This window comes from Bos indicus x Bos taurus, chromosome 12 (assembly GCF_003369695.1).
Source record: "Bos indicus x Bos taurus breed Angus x Brahman F1 hybrid chromosome 12, Bos_hybrid_MaternalHap_v2.0, whole genome shotgun sequence".
NCBI lineage: Eukaryota > Metazoa > Chordata > Mammalia > Artiodactyla > Bovidae > Bos > Bos indicus x Bos taurus.
In genome coordinates, this window is record NC_040087.1 from 74978717 (window position 1) to 74996355 (window position 17639).

Here is a 17639-nt window from a genome sequence, read left to right on the forward strand (position 1 = left end):
TTTGAAGAACAGGGTTCAAATCCCAACCCTGGGCAGCTGTGCTCCGAATCTCAATTTCTTCATCTGTCAATGAGGATTTTTTGCTATCTTTTAAGATTCTTGAGAGGAAAATAATACATCTCACAAGACCCTTGTTTTGAATGGTTATTCTCTCTCATTTAAGGTTGGGTCTTAAAAGTATGACAGTAGAGATGATCCTAAGGCAACGTAACGCCTTTGTTATTTTTCTCACATAACAGACTGGTTGGGGATGGGGAGTGTAGAAATGAGAATTTCATTAGGAAAACATATTTATTTGAAATAGGTGATGGGGAAGATTAACCTGAATAAGTAAATAAACACTTAAAATTTTTACTTCCTTTTTTCATTATGAGAATTCCGATGATCATTGAAGGTAATATGGGTAATGTAGAAAGGCAGAAGAAAAGAGGAAATAACCCATTTTCTCACCTCTGAAACAGTTTCCCACACTCTCAAATATTCGTCAAAAGTCAAGTTACTGGATGAAAGAGTATCTTTGTAAATACTTTTTAGGCTTTAGATAATCATTCCCTAATTGGTCTCCAGAAACATGGTACCAATTCATGCATCTACCAATGAAGTAAGGCAGTGTTCATCTCCTGGCACTTCAGGTTTATCAAATACACATGTGCACTGCAGGCAGGCACATCTAGTTGCATATTTACTGGGTGGAAATGATATTGACTAAACTTGCGCTTATAGTGCAAATTACTTCTAAACTTAGACATTTTCTTGTGAGCAATTGGCATTTTTTTGTCATCAGTTACCCTGTTATTCTTTTGCATAGTGTTCTTTAGGAGTGTTTCTCTTTTTTGTATTTACTTGTAAAACCCCTCTTCCATTAAGCCCATTAACCTTGTTTTTATCGTATATGCAAATATGAGCTTCAGTAGAACCCTTTCACAGGATCACAAGTTCAAGAGTCAACTTATACTTTATTATGAAAGGCAACTGGTTTCCCTCTCTCTCTTTAAAATTTTGCTGTTCAGATTGCATGCTCAGGAGACTGTGTGTGAAGAGAGTCTGGACTTTGAAGTTGGACAGACCTATTTCAGTCCTAGCCCTGACACACTCTCTAGCTGAGGGCCTGGGATATTTATTGAACCTCTGCAAGTCTCAGATTTCTCTCCTGAGTAACAGGAATCCTCTGGCCTTGCTTTTGAGAGGTAAATAGCTTATGGATGGCGTCTGGTGCAGAGGTGTGTTCTATAAATATTCCCTTTCCTTACCCCTCAAAGCTGTGCTGTTCTGTAGGTGCATCTACATACGTGAATTTTGTTTCACTAAAGAGTGTGTGTATTTTACTCCATTTATAGCCAGACATGCAATCATGCATTAATGTTTACTGAATAAAACTGTGAACTGTGATAAAAGTACCAGTGAGAATAGAAAATTCTTAGCCATGTGAACTATTTGCGTCTAGGAGAGATTTTGGTTTTCAAGCTCAGGGATACTCTTAGCAAATTTGGGTCTGTTCTATAAACGTGGGAGAAAATATAAGTTACAGCGTTCTAGAGAAAAGGAAAAAAAAAAGGCACAGGCAGCCTCAAACCCTCAAAATTATTTTGATTTGAACAGTTCCTAGTGAAGTCTCAAAATACTTGCAAGTTTCATCATTGAGAATTTGTGTCTCAGTGTCTGCTTTCTTCCTTTGTAGGTGTGGCTGGATCTCTTGAAACCTATTGTCAAGCAGATTAGAAGTAAGTATGCGCCCCTCCTGTTTAACAGAGATGTCCGATGTAAGCCTTGTCTAGACGCCCACTGCCCTGCGGCGACGAGCCCTGGAGCCACCTCCTCTGTTTTTGCCCTACAATTGTGTTTTGTCGTCCACTAATTTACATGCTATTCAAATGCATCTTCTGCGATTTTAATATATAACAATTTGGTAATCAGAACCTTGCTTGGAAAAGTCAGATGTCATTTTGATTAACGACTGAAGCAGGCTGCTAAGGCCCAGAGCAGTTGAGCTGGTTTCTGTCTGTGCTCGTGTTTTTTATTGTCAACTTTTGCAGAGGGAGGTGGAAGTATTTCTTCATAAAATTGCCATTAGGATTTCTGTGCTGCCTTTTCAAAGCCTGTGAAATTAGGGTGCAAGTGGTATTTGGGGGGGAAAAAATAGGTGCCCCAAAATGTGTCTGTCTGAATGGTGAGCATAACAGAGGAGGTCTGGCCTGCATTTAGACAGAGTTGTCGAAGAAAAGATTAAGGAGGGTCTGGGAGAGAAGTTAGAAAAGGACGCACTTGGATTTCCCCTTCCTCTCACTGTGCAGCAGCACCAAACCGCTCGCCCCTCCCTCTGATTGGGGCTCAGGTTCAGAGACAGCTCTCTTCTCCAGTTCATCCCACATGGGGCCTCACTGCAGCCAGAGACCAGGCAAGAGTCTGAGGCTGGTACCCAGGCTGCGTGCCTTTAGTTGAGCATGAAACATGCAGGACCTCGTGGGGTCGGTGTTATGTCTGATTAAGAAACCCCACCAGGCCACTTACAGCAGTTTATGTGAGTGTAATAAACAGGCGCACTGTGTTAAATGGGCCCTTATGCAATTGAAATTGATGTTGATCTTCTGTCATTGAAATTAAGCAATTATTAATGCAGAAAACAAAACAGCCATTGTTCACCGTTTATTGGGCGGCTGGCCAGGGACTAAGTCTGCGGGACACAGGGCTGAGAAAAGCCCCCAGGCCTGAAGGCTGGAGGGAGCGTACATAGCATCTCGAATGATGACATTGGTCCCTGATGGGAACCCAAGATGGGAACTGCAAATGGTGGAAGGATGTCAGAGCCGGGACCGCGGCTGTGGCTTGGGTCAGCAGCTGAGCAGAGGTTCAGCTTTCCAGCTCCGTGGGTTGCAACTCGCCTCGTGTGACAAGGCTGTCTTTCTTCGTTTAGTACCAGCATCTGCCTAGCCTCGGGTTGTCTAAGGATCCCAAGTAGCCTCGTTGAAATCCCCGTTTGTGAAAATTGCTGTGCGGAATTAGCTGGACGTTCCTGTCTTTTCCATTTTGCTCTTCTTTCGTGAGCTGGAATTGACAGGCGAGGATTTCTGTTAATTTGGGGAGTGGTTAGCGGAAGGAAGCCTGGCTGCTCTTGGCTTCAGTGCTCATGGGCCTTGTTTTCTTTCCGTTTTGTACAAATCACTTAGCATCACCTTATGATACGTCATTTTAGTTTTCTTTATATTTGAATGTGTTATCATAGAAACGATAGCACAACATCTATTTTTTGTGATAGTGAAAGGTGGATCAGAAAGGCATTTTCTGCTTTTATACCACTTCTGTTAAGATTTGGATTTCATCATAATACCTTGTATTTTATAGAACATAAACTTATTGCTGTTATTCTAAATGTCAGAACCTGTAAGATTGCTTTTGCATTGTGGCTTATACAGCAAAATAAACTGACTCAGGTGACAAATGGTTATTTTATCATCGATTTGATATTCTAATTCTGTGAAGTTCCCTATCTCATTCCCAGTCACCCTGCCCACCCCCTTCCAGACCTGCTTCTTAATTTTGTTGGGCATTATTAATAAAATGGTATACCAGACCTTTAACAAAGGCTTTGACCAACAGCAATGAACACATTAGCTGCTGTGGCTTGGAGACAGAAATAATAAATTACATAACTGATGTACTTTTTCATTATGTTTCCTTAAGCTCTCTAAGCCTATATTTGGGCTAATGTGCATGCATGCTAAGTTGCTTCAGTCGTGTCCCGCTCTCTGTGACCCCATGGACTATAGTCCGCCAGGCTCCTCTGTCCGTGGGATTCTCCAGGCAAGAATACTGGAGTGGGTTGCCATGCCCTCCTCCTCAGGGGATCTTCCTGACCCAGGGATCAAACCTGTGTCTCCTGCATTGGCAGGCGGATTCTTTACCACTAGTGCCATCTGGGAAGCCCATATTTGGGCTAAAGCAGACAGAAAAGTTTTTGAAGAACATGTCTGCTTTTAAAATCTGGATATAGTTTAAGTCTCCAGAGACAAAGTTTGATGCCTCAGCGTAATACCCTTGTCACAGTATTTTTTAAAAACAGGTATCTGGACTACCTTGGCAGTCCAGTGGTTGAAAATCCACACTTCCGATGCAGTGGGCCTGCGTTCAGTCCTGGTCAGGGAACTGAGATGCCGCATGCCATGAGGTTTTTTGTTTTTTGTTTTAATTAAAAATTAATTTAATTTAATTAATTTAAATTAAAAATTTTTTTTAATTTTTAATTAAAAACTTTTAATTAATTAAATTAAATTAATTAAAGATTAATTTTTAATTAAAAAAAGAGCTGTCTCCCCACAATGTGAAAATATGAATAATAACCAAACTTAACCAACTAATTAAGTGACTTGCATGTCAGCGGAACTCCTGTTAGCAGCTTGGAATGAGACTCACTATTTGGTGTATAATATTGCCTCTTGTGTCTTTTTCTTTAATGGCATTTGCAAGATAAATCCATAAATGCTTTGCTGCTTTTTTCCCCCCCTTTTTAGGGCCGAAGCATGTTGTCGTCAAGTTTGTGGTGAAATTCTTTCCACCTGACCACACTCAACTCCAAGAAGAACTCACAAGGTTAGTGGTTTGGAAATGGGGTGTTTGTTGCTGTAGGTGCCACAGAGAGAGAGAGTGAATGTTATAAGTCGACTGATGAAACACTTTGATGATGTTGCCTTGACCAGCGTGTGCTCTCTGCCAGACAGTTTAACCTTCCTCTCTTCCAGTTGTGTTTACAAGCGTGGGAAGAAAGAAAGTACCACGGTTTCCCTGCAAGCTGATTTCTTAAAAGCTGTGCTATGAAGTGTCTGGGCCTGTAATCTGTTACTGTCACATTTCTCCCTCTTCTGTCTGTCACATCACAAGGCAGTTTTGGGGAATGAATCTCTTCTATGGAGCCAAGATGTGAACTCAGAGTTTCTGTCTGTTGCTGCGGTGGCCGAATGGCTGTGAACTGTCCGTTTCTTCGAAAGCGTGGCCAAGCCCTGCCCTTGCTGTGTGGCCAGCTAGTTACTTAATCCCCCTGCACTTCTGTTCATTGCCGTGTCAATGTGACTGCAACACTTGCTTTGCCAGGGTTGTTTTGAGGATAAGCACTAATATACGCAGAGCGCCTGGAACCCAGTATCAGGCAAGTGCGAGTGTTAGTCACTCAGTTGTGTCCAATTCTTTTTGACCCCATGGCCTTGTTAGCCCACCAGGCTCCTCTGTCCATGAGATTCTCCAGGCAAGAATACTAGAGTGGGTAGCCATGCCCTTCTCCAGGGGATCTTCCCGATCAAGGGGTCTCCTGTGTTGTAGGCAGGTTCTTTACCATCTGAACCACCAGGGGAGTCATTTTCTGAACCCAGTAGGGATGCCATCATCCTCAGCCCTACTATTACATTACCCATTTTATAATTTGCAGCAAGCACATGCTGTTCTAAAAGAGAGCAGAGCCTGGTGGGAATACGTGAAGATAAAATGCCTCCCTTTCAAGACTAAGTACGCTAGTCTGACCAGCCAGATTGTTGCCACACTTGTCTTTCAGCTTTAGCTGCTCCCAGTGAAGGCTGTCACATCTTTCTCATCCCTCGGTACAGAGCACAGTATCTTGGGTGGTTGACCATGATTTATCAGAAGGGTGAAGGCAGTCAATCAACCATAGTGATGAAATGTACACAGTGTGAAAGCCTTGTCCCAGGAACGGGGGATGTACTGGTGAAAAGACAGGCCTGACTCACCTGGGACCAGACACAGTAATTAAACAAACACGAAAAATACCAGATAATGGTAAGAGGCTTTAGGTAATGGAGTAGATGATGTGATAGAAGGAGACTTGACTTCTGATGACTTTACAGTGTTGGATCTGGGATGCTGGGGCTGAGAAAGCAACAAGGATCTGTTGGTCATTTTCAGAGGACAAACTTTCCAGGTAGACGGAACGGTTAGGCAGTGCCCAAGATCACAAGAGGCACCTGATGTTCAAAGACTGAAAAGAGGGCTCTCGTGGCAGGCACGTGGAGCGCAAAGTGCACTGAGGTGGGCCTGAGGCCGGATGATAAGTAGTGTTGAGAGGCTAGTTGCTGTGGATACCGAGGGGAGGGTGGCAAGAAGAAACGGCAGCTACCCAGGCCAGGGTGATGGTGGCAGGGGAGGTGGTACGAGTGGGAGTGGAGGAGACGCACGCATGTGGAACACGTGCTGGAGGTGGGGTCGTTCTGAGCGTGTCCTGGGCTGGAAGTGGAGACGGTGAGGAAGTGGAGGGAATGCTTAGGTTTTGCACTTAAGTGACCAGGTGGGTGATAACTAGAATGGGGACAGGTGGAGGGAAGGTAGAGGATTGGGGAGAGTGAGAGTCGAGAGTTTGCTGCTGCCAGGTGATGTGGGAGGTCCCTGCTGAGCATCCCAGGGCTGCATCAAGAGGGGCACTGGGTACTCGAACGTGCGATTCCAGGAAGCCCCTTCCCATGGCTTTGTATGTTACTTATTTATGGCTGGGTCTTCATTGCTGCACGCAGGTTTTCTCTCCTTGCAGCGAGCAGGGGCTACTCTTGGTTCCGGATCCCAACTTCTCGTTGTGGTGGCTTCTCTTGTAGCAGAGCACAGGCGCACAGGCTCAGGAGTTGCAGCTCGCGGGCTCTAAGGCACTCGGATTTCTCTCCTCGCAGCTCCCAGGCTCTAGAGCGCAGGCTCAGTAGAGTTGTTCCACCGCCTCTCGGCAGGGGCAATCTTCCCGGAGCAGGGATCGAACCCGTGTTCCCTGCATTGGCAGGCGGACTCATTAACGACTGGACCACCATGGAAGCACATTATGTTCTGAATGAGTCACCACTGGTTGATTTCCTCCACTTATATCCCTTGAAAGCAGCAGTTATGTGACCGGGACCTGTAGAAACCGTCAGCCTTCTGGGACCCACATGGCTGGGACGCTTCATGTGAAGGAGAAGCAGCTGGGGCTGCACCCCCCTGCCCCAAGTTCCAGGCTGGAGGGGCCAACCCCAGTAGCATCTTCATGCCGTGTCGTTATCGGGCTAGTGTGTCGGTTTCTGGGCCTGGTTTTCCTGTTGTTGGAATGTGCAATGCTCGAAGCTCAGAACATTGAAATGAATCTAAAGGCGAGTCCAGCTGTTGGCCGGCAATGAGCCTTTTCCTCCTGCATCTCACTGGGCCTTCATCCTGCTTAGGGAGTTGGCAGCATTAAATCCCGCCCCCCCACCCCACCCCCACTCCCCGCACCTTTCTCCCCATTCTACTTTGCAATGAGTTTTGCACCTTTTCAGTTTTTCTCTAGAGACCTGGGAGTTTTCTACCCTTCTGGTCCTGGTTATAAAATTCCATACAGCTTGTGACCAGTCAGCCGTGTGTGTGTGTGTGTGTGCGTGTGTGTGTGTTCCTGGTATCTTGACAGCTGCTCTGACCAATCTGATAAATTCCTCAACTGCCACAAGCAGGTTTGGGGGTTTTGTTATTGCCATTTTCTGGCTCCCAGAGTTAACTGACATCTTAGAAGTCTTTCCCGACTAGAGAATTCCTTTGGCTCAGGGTTGATAAACTTGATCAGAAGTTTAGAAGCCCCATATCACTTTCTGCCCTGCTGCAATACGTGGCGGGAAGGCGACCTCCCAGATCCAAGGGGTCAACTCCCACAGTCGCAGAGTCCTGTTTAAGCAGAAATCTGGTAATGTGACCACTGAGACTCCTGGCAGTTTTCCATGGCAGATGGTGAGGGAGGGAGGATCTGGGAGAAGCCCTGTGGGGACAGTACTTCAGGCAAGGGACATGCGGATGAGAGCAAGACAGACGGAAATGGGCCTGCCGTTGAGCGGACTTGAAGTGCACTCGACCTGGAGCTAATTCTTCGGGCCTCCAGAAATAGCTTTCAGCTCCCCGTCTGTATAGATCAAAGATTGAATTGCATCTCGCTGTTAAACAAGAGGCTGAATTCCTTTCTATTTATTGGACTACATTCTCACTGGATCTCTCGCTCTCCTGACACCAGGTCTCAAGCATCTGGAAGGAGCTAAGTACTGACTCCTCGGTGCAAATTTAAAACCACTTAGGAGGGGTCTTTGAAAAAGAAATTACCAGGCTTTCTTCTGGCCTAGCTGGGAATTACTTGGCTATGCTGGTGAGGTCAGACATAGTACTCTCTGAACATCGCATCTTAAGTAGGATCCAGTTCCTACTTGGCTGTGTTTTTTCGGGGAGGCGGTTTGGCCACGCTACGTGACGCTCAGGATCTTAGTTCTCCGACCAGGGATCAAACCCCTGCCCCGTGCACTGGAAGCGGAGCCTTAACCACTGGACGGCCAAGGAAGTCCCCTGGCTGTGTTCTTCTAAGCGGAGGGCACCTATCTGAGTTTGCTGCCGTGCAGGGTCTGCTGCAGTGTTGTCTTTGGCTGGCTGGGACACCGTCATGTACATTGAGTAAGTGGCAGGAAGAGTAAGAGCTCCCGAATGTGTTTAAAACATGGCTTCCGAGGGGTGTGGCTTCCTCCCCCGAGGGCCCTGGAAGTGACAGCCCTCTGGCCCCACCACTGTCGTCGCCTACCCCCTCATATGCCCACCCTTCTGCCAAGGACAGTTGATTTCTGCTCTGAGCACTTTGTGTGAATGGGAATTGCTTCAATTATGGTGCAGAAAGTGCTGCTGAATTTCTGAAGTTAGCCCTGCAGCCGGCGTGCCTGACTTACAGCTGACATTACAAGATGACACGGTGCCCAGTGGGATTACAAGGGCCTTAGGACAGGAAGAGTCAGCGTAATCAGGGAGTGACAGGTTCCTCCTGCATCCTGTAGCTCGGGCTTTGCACTCTAATGAAAGAGGGGAGCTTTTGGAACCCCACACCCTCTTGACACCCACAAGAGACCCTCCCCAGAGGCCCTGAGCCCTGAGTTCTGTCTCTGGACTGCAGGGCCCTTTGTTTAAACTGATAGCTGGTTACATTTGCAATGTCATGCTTTTAAAACACACGTTCTTCCTACACAGATAAGAAATAAAGCCTCTAGTTCTAAGAAATGTTGGCTTCAGAAAACAATAACCACAGCCTAATCCAGAGAGATGGTTTGTGCCACCTCTTCCCATGTAAACCTGTGTGCTGATGTTGTGACTGTTTCTGTACGCTCTGTTTTACTCTGCTTTGACTTCCCAGGGAGAGAGACAGAGAAGGAGAATGAATGAATGAATGAACATTATGGGGGCTTGGGGAAAGGTCGTTGTCACCTGGTAGACCTTTGGGTGTTTGTGTTTTTCTGGTTATGAAATGCCTCTGTAGTTCTTGAGTTCTTACTCATGGTCCTACATGACTTAGGTGGTGTTAGTGGTGAAGAAGCTGCTTGCCAACACAGGAGACTTAGAGAGACACAAGTTCAATCCCGGGTTCAGAAAGATCCCCTGGAGGAGGACGTGGCAACCCCCTTCAGTGTTCTTGCCTGGAGAGTCCCATGGACCGAGGAGCCTGATGGGCTACGGTCCCTAGGGTCCCACAGACTCAGACACGACTGAAGCGATTTAGCACGCACACAAATGACTTAAAGGGGATTCATTCTTATTCAGTTTTTTAAAATTGCTAATTTGTATTGAATGCTTTTATTCTAGTCACTGTGCTTTCCATGTGTTATGTCATTTGATTCTTCACGACACCTCTGTGGTTAGTCTTGCTAAAAGCCCTTTTTTAAAAAATTAAAAAGACCCTTTTGTTGTTACAAGAGTAATCCATGTACAGTGTAGAAAGTTAGAATATCTAGATAAATGTGACTAAGAAGATAAAACTACCATGTTCCTATTGCCCAGAGCTGAGCATTGCTAGCACCTCAGGGAGAGCTTTTCTGATTTTTTTTCTGTGTATATACATGTACTTTTCATCTCATTTAATACCCTGGCTGTATTCAAATGTCCCCCTTTGTCGCCCAGATGTCATTTATGTCTGCTCATCTAAAGTGAGATTCACTGGAGGACCCCACATTGCAACTGTTTGTTACAGCCTTTGAACCCTGTTTAATCTAGCAGACTCTCTTTTTCTTCGTGGTACCATCTTGTTGAAAAAACTGGACCAGCTGTACTGTGAGATAACCCACCTCCTAAGTTTGTCGGATTGCTTCCTGTTTAACTTATTTCTCTGTCTTCTGTATTCCCTGCAGACTAGACCTCAGTTCTAAAAGCTTGACAGATATAAGTTACACATTCTTGACTAGAATCCCCTCGTAAGCGATGCCGTGTGCTTCTGTTTCATTAGTGATGCTGATATTGATCGCTGAGTTAGGGTGGTAGCATTCTGACCTTTCCCTTCTGAAGGAAAGTCTTGGGAGTTTGTCTACATTCAAATGTCCAAACGCCTAAGTGGTTTTCACACCAAGAACAATCCTTGCCAGAGTCAATAATTTCTTTAGAGGCTGTAGGATGAGTGTTTTATAATTGTTGTTTTGTTGTGTTATTTGTTGGTGTTCTTCTGTAAAGTAGAATTTTGCCTCATCTAGCTGGAGTATCTGTGCATGCTAAATCACTTCAATTGTGTCTGGCTTTTTGCAACCCAATAGACTGTAGCCCACCAGGCTCCTCTATATTCACCAGGCAAGAATATTGGAGTGGATTGCCATGTCCTCCTCCAGGGAATGTTCCCAACCCAGGGATTGAACTCACATCTCTTAGGTCTCCTGCGTTGGCAGGCAGGTTCTTTACCACTAGAGCCACCTATCCGTATATCATGAAATACTCTTCCTATAGGAGAGACAGATTACATGCCCAGTTTTCTGCCTTAGATTACCAATTTTTATTGGGCTTCCTTGATATTGATATTGGGCTTCCTTGTTTCAGTTGATAAAGAATCCTCCTGCAATGCAGGAGACATCAGTTCTATTTCTGGGTCGAGAAGATCCGCTGGAGAAGGGATAGGCTACCCACTCCAGTATTCTTGGGCTTCCCTTATAGCTCAGCTGGGAAAGAATCTGCTTGCAATGCGGGAGACCTGGGTTAGATCTCTGGGTTGGGAAAAATCCCCTGGAGAAGGGAAAGGCTGCCCACTCCAGTATTCTAGCCTGGAGAATTCCATGGACTGAATAGAGTCCATGGGGTCGCCAAGAGTCAGACACGACTGAGCAACTTTCACTATCACCAATTTTTAATACAGAATGCTTTAACAGACTCCTCAAATGGTAATACAGTTCATTTTTCCTGCTTTCTCTCTTTTTTTTATCCTGAGTATTATAATGTACTCAACGAAATTTCATTAGTCCCATGTGTTTTGATTCACGTTAACCCTTCATGCTGCTGTTAAGTTGTCCCATTGTTGGCCGGTGGACACCCCTTCCAGGTTTTTTTCCCTTATAATAGAGCCCGTTTATATTTGCAAGCTGTTTGCCCTCTGGCATAACTAGATAGTGTAGGTTCACTCCGTACCTTTCCCTCCTCCGAGCCTGGAATCTACCGTTTCTCCCTGCCTTTATATCCTTCAAATGGTAGTTGTGTGAGAGCCAGAATCTAGCTGCTGAGGGTTGCTTGCTGCCAGTGTGATGCTTCTTCTCGACCGTGGACAAAGCTAGCAAGGAAGGAAGGAGCTGTGCTGAGTCGTGTCCAGCTCTTTGCGACCCCGTGGCCTGTAGCCCGCCAGGCTTCTCTGTCCATGGGATTCTCCAGGCAAGCATACTGGAGTGGGTTGCCATGCCCTCCTCCAGTGGATCTTCCCAACCCAGGGATCAAACCCAGGTCTCTGGCATTGCAGGTGAATTCGTTACTATCTGAGCCATCAGAGAAGCCCCAAACTCGCAAATATCTTCCTACAAATCTGTGAGTTCATATTGATATTCTCAAATCGATTTTAACATCACCCTGGTTTTACTTAATTTCTTTGATTTATAAATCCACTTTTCTCTTCCACTAAAAATGTTTACTAGCTTCATTCTACCACATAAAGAAAAGAATCTTTAAATAAATGGATTTTTACACATCTGGCAGCTTATGGAAGAAGCTGAGTGACTGTTCCACCACAAAAAAAGATACTCGTGTGTTTCCAATTCCATCGACAAAGCTCTTCCTAACCATAATAACCTACTGTTATTGTCCGAGCCATAGAGCCATTTTTTTAGTATATTTGACTGATCTGTGAGAAAAGTTTAAATGCGTCCTATGCCCCACAAAAATATACAGGGTGGTAAGTTGTAGTCTTAATTTTTATGGTTGTTATCTCTCCATATAAAATGAAGTGCATCACTCATTGTGTGAAGATTGCGGCATATGTCTCCCAAGAGTGTTTTTAGGGAGGTGTGAATATTTACATTGCAGCCAGTTGCACCAGGAATTCATCCCACCTGTGCAGACTTTTCTTGTTCCCTGGTTTATGTACCTTTCACCAGGTCCTCGCTGTAAAGGCTGCCACGGTTGAGCCTGACTTTGTTGCGGAAACGCTCTGCCCTTTTCGCTGGACGCCCACCTCTCTGTGTATGACTCCCGTCTCTGCTTCCGTTTGCAGGTACCTGTTCGCTCTGCAGGTGAAGCAGGACCTGGCTCAAGGCAGGCTGGCGTGTAATGACAACAGCGCTGCCCTCCTGATCTCGCACATTGTACAGTGTAAGTTCTTTCGATCTCTTTCGGGAAGCATGTGGGAGATACACCGCGATCTGCTTGGTGGGGGGAAAAACGACATCTAAAAACAATGTTTTCGTCTTACGTTGCGTTAGCACAAAAGCCAGAGGATGGAAAACAGCACTCTTAACATCATTTAATACTCCTGTCCTTCCATGGGCTTCCCTGACGGGAAGGAATCAGCCTGCAGTGCAGGAGACCTGAGTTCTATCCCTGGGTCAGGAAGATCCCCTGGAGAAGGGAATGGCAGTCCACTCCAGTATTCTTGCCTGGAGAATTCCATGGAGTCTGGTGGGCTACAGTCCACGGGATCACCAAGAGTCAGACTTGATTGAGCGACTAACGCTTTCACCCTCCTCCCCCAAACGTTGACCTGGGAATTCTGTGTCCTGGTGGTTGCCTGTGCTTTTCACGATGGAAGATGCAATTGTTGAAAACTCAAATGACTCAAATTCAGTTGAATGGAGGGTGGCCAAGTAGACGAAACTAGTACTGTCCTGTTCTTGGATTTAATCTTCATGATTGAATATGACAGTTTAGCCTTCAGACATAAGACATAAAACTGTCAAAGATTTCCCTTCCTATACTCTGCTCAAGAGTTCAGTAAACCAAGACACATGACCCTGGATAGAATCCAAGTGATTCTTGAAGTAGACATTTTAACTTTCTTACACTAAATAAAGGATAATTAGATTGTGCTCATTCTAAGGCTTATTGACTACCCACCTGGGCATTTTGTTTCTCTTGGTAAGGCAGAAGTTACTTCAAATACACACATTATGTTTCAGGAAGGATATTATGTACATAGACCAGGGTCAACATATATAAACACTAGTATATAAATACTGTCATACCATTTTAAAATTTCCATTGTATACAAAGCGACCCATGTAATCAGGCCCAGCCTGTCCATACAAGTGCCAGTTAACAAGACTCCACAGGCTTGTAGGAAGGGTCACTCCTAGTAGTCAACAAACTACTTTAGTCCAAAATGATGAGGTGTTTGTAGAAACAATGCTTACCTTTTTTGTGTGTGCATGAAAGTGAAAGATGCTCAGTCGTATCTGACTCTTTGCGACCCCATGGACTATACATACAGTCCATGGAATTCTCCAGACCAGAATACTGGAGTGGGTAGCCTATTTCTTCTCCAGCGGATCTTCCCAACCCAGGGATCGAACCGGTGTCTCCTGTTTTGCAGGCAGATTCTTTACCAACTGAGCTATCAGGGAAGCCCTTTTTGAACATTGGCATTGTTGAATATCTACCAAACTTAATAGATGGGTGTGTTCTTCTTTTAAAAAAAAAAAAAAAGATGTGAGAAAGAAAAGACAGGCCCCCCCCAAAAAGTAATCTTTATTAGACTTTACCATGTTCTAGTTCTGTGTGTTATCTCAGATTTGTGTATTATCTCATTTAATTTTTGTAACAACCCCCATGAGCTCAGTGCTGTTTTCCCCATCTTAAACTGAGGACACCTCGGTGCAGACAGTTACCTGACTTTTCCCTTTCATGTGTTTGGTCTTCTGTCTTCTTACAGTAACAGTGAAGTGAGCAATGTTTTGAATCAGGCAGTCCTCGTTGCTATTAGTTGATTGATCAGCCTGCAAGTTAGAGTCCCTCACCTCTTTCCTTTGGAACAGGGGCCTAATAGAATCTATTTCCTACAGCCGTGAAAATGAAGCGGTAGCATCGGGATTCAGAATACGCTAGGAGTTCAGTAAATGCACCCACCTTTCTTTATTCTCGCTCACCTGCGGCCCTCCCTTTCCAGACAGTGGGAAATTTTGAAATAAAACTTCCTGATTGGAACAGCCACTTCAGGAAATGTCTCCGAGGGTACTCAACCATTTCTGATGCCATTTAGTCTTGTACCCGCTTTCTCTTAGGCCCCTTCCTTTTTAAAGTCTGTGGTTAGAGTAAACCACGCACTTGGGAAGTGGAGGGTCACTGAAGTCCAGAAAGCCGTGTGCTTGCTCCAACGGACCCTTCACCCTCAGACATCAACAAGGCTCAGAAATCCCCTGAGAATCGTGAATTCTCCACAGGAGATGAAATAGTTGGGTCCAGAAGTACTCCTGCTATTTTCCCTTCTCTCTGGTATGCAGTTTGGTGACACACTTTGAATATTCTTATACTTACAAAGCCCTATTTCTGTGTGTTTGAGCATCCCATACATTGTATTGGGCTTCCCTGGTGACTCAGTTGGTAAAAAATCCACCTACGATGCCGGAGACCCATGTTAGATCCCTGGGTTGGGAAGATCCCCTGGAGAAGGAAAGGGCAACCCACTCCAATATTCTTGCCGGGGTAATCTTATGGACAGAGGAGCTGGTGCGCTACAGTCCAGGTGGTTGCAAAAGTCTGACACAACTTAGCAGCTAAACCATACATCATACATAGAAGGAGAATCTTCTGTGAATGGTGTGTTTATTTCAATGATTGATAGTTATTTACATGATCAGTACTGTAGAAAGGGTCAGTTCATCTCCCTTCTGCAGAAAGTGATATTAATGCTGATGGAAAATTATCTCTACTGATCTGTATTTTCATCTCATCTTTTCCTATATACACAATACAATTGTTAAAAATTTTCCTCTTTTCATTTGAATTCACTGTCATCTTTCAGACATGTTTTTCATTGGTTCCTTTGTTGCTGGTCTTAGATATCCCCTGTACAAACTTCGAACTTTTAATTTTCCCTAATCGACTCTGAGAAGACCAGTAGGACGAGCTGATGAAGAGAAGATTCAAACACTAGGTGGGCCTGTTTATAAGAGGACCTCTCGTGTAGCGTGGAGGCCGACTGGGGTGCATTTCAGCAGGTTGTATGTGCATCCAGTCTGAGGTTATACAAGCACAAGTTTGCCTAAGCACATCTTCATGAGAGTTCAGGAAAATCACAAGATCTGGAGTTGTTATTTTTAGTTTTTGCTGAGAGGAGACAGATAAGGAATTCAGTGTATGCATCAGCTGATATAAGGGCTTCCCAGGTAGTGCTAGTGCTAAAAAACCCACCGGCCAAGGCAGAAACATAAGAGATATGGGTTTGATCCCTGGGTCAGGAAGATCCCCTGGAGGAGGGCATGGCAACCCACTCCAGTATTCTTGGCTAGAGAACCCCATGGACAGAGGAGCCTGGTGGGCTGCTGTCCACAGGATGGTAAAGAGTCAAACACGACTGAGGCGATTTAGCTTAAACACATCAGCTAATCTGACACCTCTGATTAAAAAATAGTAAGTCATATCTTGAACACTTATCAATTCTCAAACTCTCCAGACATAAGGAGGTGCCACTTTCTAGTTCCAAGAAGAAAGCATGTGGGAGAAAGTAAATTTCATAGTCATGTTGTCCTTGCATTTTAGGAGCTGAAAGGCAAGTGATTCCAAGGAAAAGACAGTTCAGGTGTATTGGCCCTGATGCCAGGGGACAAACTGAAAGTCTTAACTCTTATATTGAATTATGGAAAAGACTGTGTTTTGAAATCCATGTATGTTAAGAAACCCAAACTCAAAACTCGTAAAAAAAAAAAAAAAATCAGGATTTAGGTGAGTCCTCACTCGCCCTCACCATATGCAGTCAGTCTTCGTTATCTGTAGATTTCATGTTTGCAAAGGCACCTGCTCTCTAACGTTTCTTTGTAGCCCCAGAATTAGCATTTTTGGTGCTTTCGTGGTCACGTGCAGACGTGCACAAGATGGTAAAAACATCTGAGTCACCTCCCACACACACCTCCCCAGCTGGGGCCGGAGAAGGTGATGCTCTGCTTTCTGGTTTCAGCTCTCATACTGGAAACAAGTATCCTTTCCGTGATCCATTCAGTGCCACACTTCTTGCGTTTCTGTGCTTTGTTGGTGATTTCCCTGTTTAAATGGCCCCTAGGTATCATTGCTGAACCACTGTGTAGTCTTCTTAAGTGCAGGAAGGTTCTGACGTGCCTTATGGAGAAATAAGGGCTTCCCAGGTGGCTCAGTGGTAATGCATCTGCCTGCCATTGCAGGAGATGCAGGTTTGATCCCTGGGTTGGGAAGATCCCCTGGAGGAGGAAATGGCATCCCACTTCAGCATTCTTGCCTGGAAAATTCCTTGGACAGTGGAGCCTGGCAAGCTACAGTCCATGAGATCGTAAAGAGTCAGACATGACAGCGGCCGAGCCCACACGCACACGTGGAAAAGCAAACATGGGTGCAGATCTGCTTCATTCGGGCATGAGTTACAGTGCTGTTGGTTGTGGGTTCAATGGTAATGAATCAACACAGTGCATAAAAGAGGATGTATTTCTACAGAAGCATACAGAAAACTCAGCTAGTTGATGAAAATGTGTTTCAAGATTCTTGGAGGAACCTAAGCTCTTATTTCCCCTGGGAATGATGGTTCAGTATTCATTAATTTGATATTTCATAGGGAATTGATAGAATACCGTTACTTTGAATAATGAGATGAACTGGGCTCTTTTGAGCCAGGATAGAAGGGATTTCCAAAAAGACAGTGCCGTCATCATCAAGGCCACCAGTGGGTGGTGGCAGTGTGGTGGGGAGGTTCCCCCACTCCCATGTCATCCTTGTGACAGAAACTGGCAACTTTGGGAGGAGGAAATTGTTAAGAAAGGGCAGTTAGGAAATAATATTGATTTTGCCATAGCAGTCGGAAGCTAGCGAGTGATTGATTGTTCGAGTGGCCCAGCTGGTGCCAGGCGAGTTGGCAGTGTTGGGTGCAAAGCAAATATTCTCAGGGATGTGAATTATACCAACATATAGTGCATATCCTGCGTGATTACCAGGGTGCATTGCCCAAAGTGTGACGAGCTGCTTCACAAGACAAAGTGAAAGGTGGGTTTCATAGCAACGGTTAACTTGCCTTTCCTCTAAACAGCTGGGCTCCGCTCATTTTATTAAGCTTGTTACACAGCCTATATGATAAGGCACACTGTCCCATCTGTACTGAATTGCTATAAACTGAGCTGGAGTTAGTGTTGTTAAAGGTACAATGGTTACTTTAAAGCTCGATCCTTTAATTTCCCAGGTTAGACCAATTAGGGGACTGTGTTGAGGTTACATGAGAAAAATAGGCACCC

General features: G+C 44.9%; 1 protein-coding gene across 1 annotated transcript in view; it reads left to right on the forward strand.

Moving 5' to 3' along the window:
* FARP1 (FERM, ARH/RhoGEF and pleckstrin domain protein 1) overlaps positions 1-17639 on the forward strand; it is a 308381-nt gene that overhangs the window by 224119 nt on the left and 66623 nt on the right. Inside the window, exons 4-6 of the mRNA XM_027557856.1 lie at positions 1679-1721; positions 4506-4584; positions 12452-12549. Coding sequence (XP_027413657.1) covers positions 1679-1721; positions 4506-4584; positions 12452-12549 — 220 coding nt within the window. The remainder of the gene's footprint in view (positions 1-1678; positions 1722-4505; positions 4585-12451; positions 12550-17639) is intronic.